Here is a 5,931-nt window from a genome sequence, read left to right on the forward strand (position 1 = left end):
GGACCTTCCAGAATGCTCTGGAGGGCAAGTGTGAGGACCTTCCAGAATGCTCTGGAGGGCAGGTGTGAGGACCTTCCAGAATGCTCTGGAGGGCAGCCTTCAACGTGAGCATGGCTTTGGTGTCAGCGTTAGCGTAGGGAAACCTACAGGTTTGATTTATCTTTGGAATTATGGTGGGCTCTGATTTGGGTTCATGGGGATTGGATTCATTTAAATATTCACAGTGAAATATTTCATTTACAGTATTGATAGATTTTCAGGTATAATATTAGCATTTGTGTTACTTAGAAATTGTGATTTCAGGCCCAAAATAAAAGTGTTTTCTAATTTTTAGGAGTCTCATGAACAATGTGTTCAGTGGATTGTTAAATTTATTCATGGCCAACACAGCCCCAAAAGAATTTCTTTCCTCTATGACTGCTTATCAATGGCAGTTGAGACTGGCCTCCTTCCACCCAGGTATGTTGGTGGGTGAGCCATGGAAAGGCCTTCGTTATAAAGTTGCAGACTTGCTTTGAGGTTGTTATACAGAGACAAAGGATGGGAAGGGCATGGAGCTCCTGTATCAGTTGATTCATGAGGCGGGGCTATGTATATGCACTGTTAGTGATTGCCATGAATGTTGTGTTCCTGAGGAGGCCAGGAGAGGGCGTTAGATCCCCTGAGCTGGGATTGACAGATGGCATGAGCTGCCTGATGTGGGTTCTGGGAACTGAACCCAGAGCTTCTGCAGGAGCATTGTGAGCTGTGAACTGCGGGTCATCTCCAGCCCTGTGTTTGTTTTGTTCTCATAGTGCTTCATAATTATAGTCAGTGTGGCAAAGACTGAAATCCTTACAAAGCTTTCCACACTCAGTCTACTGGGAACCTGTATTGGGGCTTTCATGGGACCTGGCTTTCTCACAGCCTGGTAGAATTTAAAAGTTTGTAAGAGAAGTGTAGTCAAGGAGTATCCTTGCATCTTTGCCATAGCCTTAAGCCTGCTCAGACGACACAGTCCATCCCTCTAACTCTCCGAGGCATGTGTATCGGTGCCATGCTTCGCAGAAGTCTATGGGAATGGAATGCAGTCATCTTGAAGAGGGTACAGCCTGCTGCCACCTGGCCGATGATGAACATTAACCAGAAGTTTATGAGACTGCTTTTTTTTTTTTCTAGTAAATATCATTTAGTTCTATTTAATGTTTGAGCTTTCTTCTAAGTAAGAATTAGGAAGTACTTCATATACCTGGAATACTTTAATGGTATAGATTTAGAAAGCATTTTTGGCATGGCACTTATAGTATTCAGCATCTACAGATCATAGCCGTAGAGAATCTTTAGGATTCTCTCTTGTAACTGAATGTTCTTTCTCTCCCCCCTCCCCCCAGGATGGTTTGTGAGTCTTTGATAAACTCTGACTCTCTTGAGTGGGAAAGAACACAGCTTTGGGCCTTAACATTTAAGCTGGTTCGGAAAATCATTGGAGGAGTGGATTACAAGGTATGATTTCTTAATTGTAAAAAGTGATTGCTTTCTGACATGAATCTTTTTTAAAGTATGGTGTGAATCTTACTTCATGTGAGAAAGAAAGCCGAGAGTATCCATAACTTGACTTTTTGCGTATGTGCTGAAGGGATTTAAAACTATCCAGCTGGCTACTGTTTTCTCCTTCCAACATTGTAAAAGACACAAAGGACGCATGGGAAGTCACAGGCAGAATCCATGTTTGATGCCAGAGTTCTTTGTCTTGTGAAATGAAGAACGCAGAGCGAGGTTTGTTTTCTGCGTTGGTCTCTTTAGAATTGTGTCCTTCCTTACTGGATGTCTTCAGGGTTCTGCAGCTCGCTGAGCACAGTAGCAGTGCAGAGTCTCCTTGTACTCCAGGGTCCAGCTCAGGAGTGTCACAGCCACAGCTGAGAGCAGTTTTCTTCATGCACTTCTGTTACTGTCCTTTGTCAAGCAATTGCCAGTGTGTGGCCTTGTGCTTTACGTCTGCATGTTCTTCAATCTGAAATGATCCAGTAGATAGTTATTGTTAAATCACGGTGACCATGAATTAGTCCCCGCAGACTTCTTCGATTATTTTCTCTTTCCTCAAACTGTATATCGTTACCCAGGTCCCCAGAGTGTTCCTCACACACATCTCTACACATAGCAAAGCTGTGCTTTCTTAACCTTTGTAAGAGTAGGAACCCTTCAACTGTTTTTGGCAGAATATAGAAAGTTTCATTTTACTTTTAAGTGATTTTCATTGTTCATGCAGAATTTTGTCCTACTATAGAGCATTGTTCTTCTCAGGTTAGTGCTCGTAATGATTTGGGAATATCTAACAGTGTGACCCACTTCTGACGCCTGGCTGCTGTGCCTCACATAGAGACTTCACACTTACCTTTGGCTTGACTCCTGTCGTCTTGTCTTCTTTATACTCATCAGGGTGTTCGAGACCTTCTCAAAGCGATTCTGGAGAAAATCTTGACAATCCCAAATACAGTGAGCTCTGCTGTTGTCCAGCAGCTTCTGGCAGCAAGAGAGGTAATTGAAGTGTAAACATGCCACCTGGGTCTAGGTTTCTTTATGTGTGTGCTTTTAAGACATACAGTGGCTGGAGCTGGGGAGAGGGCTCAATGGGGAAGAGTACTTGCTGTGAACCAGGAGAAATAGAGTTCAGTAGAGAAGCCAGGCATGCACCCTGATGCCCAATGCCATAGCCCCGTGTATGGCACAGAGACAGGCTGGTCAGTGAGCCTGGCAGAAACCACTAGGATGACACTGGTATTTACCCCTCTCCTCTGCGTGCAACTCACAGAGCACACACACTGGTAACTTGTTGTAGAATATTTAGTTCCTTCTACTGAAATACAATCGGTTCTGTTTTCTAACAAGTCCCCTGCCGCTGAGCTGCCTCTGCCCAGGTCAGGGCTGTTCTCAAAGAGGCTTTACTGCTCCTGCATTGCAAAGGAAATTCTAAAAATGTAATTTCTGCTAAATAGTTATGAAAGGAGTACAAAGTATTTTAAATCATTGTAAGACAGACAGTGGCCATGTGTATCTTTTAAAACTATTAATAATACTGTAATGGTTATTCTTTTTTTTCTGTTACCATCTTAAATCTATGACTATTTAAAGCATTTTAAGGTATTACTACTAAAAATGCACTCTGTTGTTAATACCCTTCCTCTGCTAATATCATATTTTAAAATAATAATTCTGCTTTTTTAAAGACTGTGTGCACACATGTACATATGCGCACATGTGCCTTGTGGAATGGTTAAGTCAAGCAGTTTACCAGAGTTTACCTCTCAGTCTTTTCTCTTGTTTTTTGAGGTAGGGTATCATGTAACCCCAAACTAATTTGCAGCTTAGGTGATGATCGGCCTGAGCTCCAGATTCTCCTGTCCCCACGTCCCAAGCCCTGGAACCTCAGACACAAGTTCCTTATATACATTTAAGATCTTCGTAGGCATTTTCAAGTTTATAATATATTCTGACTAACTGCAGTCATGATGTCTAACAGACCTCTTGAATTTATTCCTCCTGACTTCCAGAAGTGAGTCTTTTAATCAGCGTGTTGAGGGCCCCCTCCCACAGAGATACACGCATTTTGCCAACTGAGCTATTGTCCCAGCCCCATTTACTCATTTGTAAAGACGTTTTTTGTTGTTGTCGTCGTTGTATTCAAAGGTTGTTTGTGTGCGACTAGTCAAGAATAATGCGTTTTGCTTGTTTTAGGTTATAGCGTATATCTTAGAACGAAACGCCTGCCTATTGCCGGCCTACTTTGCAGTCACAGAGATCAGAAAACTATATCCTGAGGGAAAACTCCCACACTGGGTAAAATTTTCATTTTCTAAAATTTTAAAATCCTATCAAGATGTTATATAATTGTATTGCTTGTTTGTACACATATTGTGTGTGTGTGTGTGTGTGTGTCTGTCTATCTGTGTGTCTGTCTGCCTGTCTTCATTAGGTTTATATTGATAGGAAATAAACACCGTGACCGAAGCAGCTGAGGAGAAAAAGGGTTTATTTGGCTTACATTTCCATATCCTTTTGTGCTATCAGAGGAAGTCAAGATAGGAACTCAAGCAGGGCAGGAACCTGAGGCAGGCACTGCAGCGGAGGCCAAGGAGGCCCTAGAGGGGTGCTGCTCGCTGGCCTGCTGTTTTATAGAACCCAGGCCCACCAGTCCAGGAGTGGCCTCACCCACAGTGGGTTATGTGATCACTAACTGAGAAAATGACTTGCAGCCTCACCTATAATCTAATCCTATGGAGGCATTTTCTCAACGGGGGCTCCCCCCTCTCAAATGACTCTTGCCTGTGTCAAGCTGACATAAAACTAGCTAACATGATATGTATGTCTGTGCACGTGCCACAGTGTGAGTGTGGAGTTGGGACGCTTTGAAAGTTGGTTTTCTCCTGTGTCAGAGGGACTCAGCATTATGTTATCAGGTTTGCACACCGAGTGATTTCACCTGTTGAGCCTTTTCATCTCACAGCCCCTTTGAGAAGGTAATGACTTATGGATTAGAATGAACCGAGAACTCTGGAGACTGGGAGGGTTCCAAAGGAAGACTCAGGTCATGTGCGCCTTTTCACGTGGCCAGGTATCCTTAGGCTCCACATAATGTACTCTACTTAATGTTTATTTGGGGTAGGGGGCAGATTGTGTACCCCGTGTTCCAATCACTGGTACCTCGGGCTCTCTTTCCCCCGTGCTCCCTGAGGATCACTGATACCTCAGGCTTGGTGCCAAGACCTTTCCCTCTGAACCACTTCACTGACCCAGGAAATGTATTCTCTTTAGCATAATATATTCATTTTATATCTTTATTAACCCATTGAGACAGTTCTTATGTGCTTAAAAACTACACAGTTTCACTGACTCAGTTAGGATGCAGTGGTGTGACTTGGCTCAACTTAGGGACACATGGAGTAACAAGTGTTTGGAAGAAAAAGAAAGCGCACACTTGTCTCTAAGTAACTGTCTGTGCCAGGCTTTGTATTAATTCTGTGTATTATCTGAATTTCCATAGGTGATGCACACTAAGTAACTGTCTGTGCCAGGCTTTGTACTAATTCTGTGTATTATCTGAATTTCNCTGTGCCAGGCTTTGTACTAATTCTGTGTATTATCTGAATTTCCATAGGTGATGCACAGAGATGCAGGATAACCTTGCTCATATATTGATTTATTTTCTTTTTCTTTTAGTTACTAGGAAACTTGGTATCAGACTTTGTGGATACCTTCAGGCCCACAGCAAGGATTAACTCCATTTGTGGTAAGATATATTTAAAGAACACTTAGTGTATTACATAATACCTGTATCCTTAGTGACCAGGAATCTGTTGGACATAGCTGAAGGATGGATGGCCTCTTAGGTGTGACTCGCCACTTTGTAACACTCTAGGAATCTAATAATGATGTTATTTTTAGGTGCTTTGAATAAGGCAAAGACAGAGGTCATAGACATGGGCATCTTTCACATACAACCATTCCAACAGTTGGGTTTCATCTGACTAGAAACACGTTTTATTTTATTTTGTATATCTTAGTTAGCTGGGCATACTTTTCATTGTATTTTGGTTTTGGCTTTTTAAGACAAGGTCCTTATAACCCAGGCTGGCCTGAAATTATGTAAGCAAGGGTGAACTCGAACATCTGATTCTCCTCTGTCCAACTCTCAGTGCAGGGATTGCAAACATGAGCTGCCACACTCAGTGTATGTGTTTGTGGGGAGAGAACCCAGGACTGTGTGCCTGCTGAAGAATCTACCACCTGAGCTCTATTCCTGGCCCCTGGAAATGCTCCTAAACTCGAGACCACTGGAAATGTCAGCTAGGCTCTTCTGCCGCCATAGTAATGAGAATTCGAGATTCTCTAGTCCATTGTAACCTAGGCACTGTAGCCCAGGCACTGTAGTCCAGGCACTGTAACCCAGGCACTGTA

The 5,931-nt window shown here is 42.8% G+C and overlaps 1 protein-coding gene across 3 annotated transcripts in view; it reads left to right on the plus strand.

Moving 5' to 3' along the window:
* Med23 (mediator complex subunit 23) overlaps nucleotides 1–5,931 on the plus strand; it is a 47,560-nt gene that overhangs the window by 3,170 nt on the left and 38,459 nt on the right. For all 3 annotated transcript variants that reach the window (XM_021221043.1, XM_021221045.1, XM_029532958.1), the window contains exons 4-8: nucleotides 335–459; nucleotides 1,371–1,482; nucleotides 2,416–2,514; nucleotides 3,712–3,813; nucleotides 5,194–5,263. In XM_021221043.1, coding sequence (XP_021076702.1) covers nucleotides 335–459; nucleotides 1,371–1,482; nucleotides 2,416–2,514; nucleotides 3,712–3,813; nucleotides 5,194–5,263 — 508 coding nt within the window. The remainder of the gene's footprint in view (nucleotides 1–334; nucleotides 460–1,370; nucleotides 1,483–2,415; nucleotides 2,515–3,711; nucleotides 3,814–5,193; nucleotides 5,264–5,931) is intronic.

The sequence above is a fragment of the Mus pahari genome, chromosome 21, assembly GCF_900095145.1.
Source record: "Mus pahari chromosome 21, PAHARI_EIJ_v1.1, whole genome shotgun sequence".
NCBI classification, from domain to species: domain Eukaryota; kingdom Metazoa; phylum Chordata; class Mammalia; order Rodentia; family Muridae; genus Mus; species Mus pahari.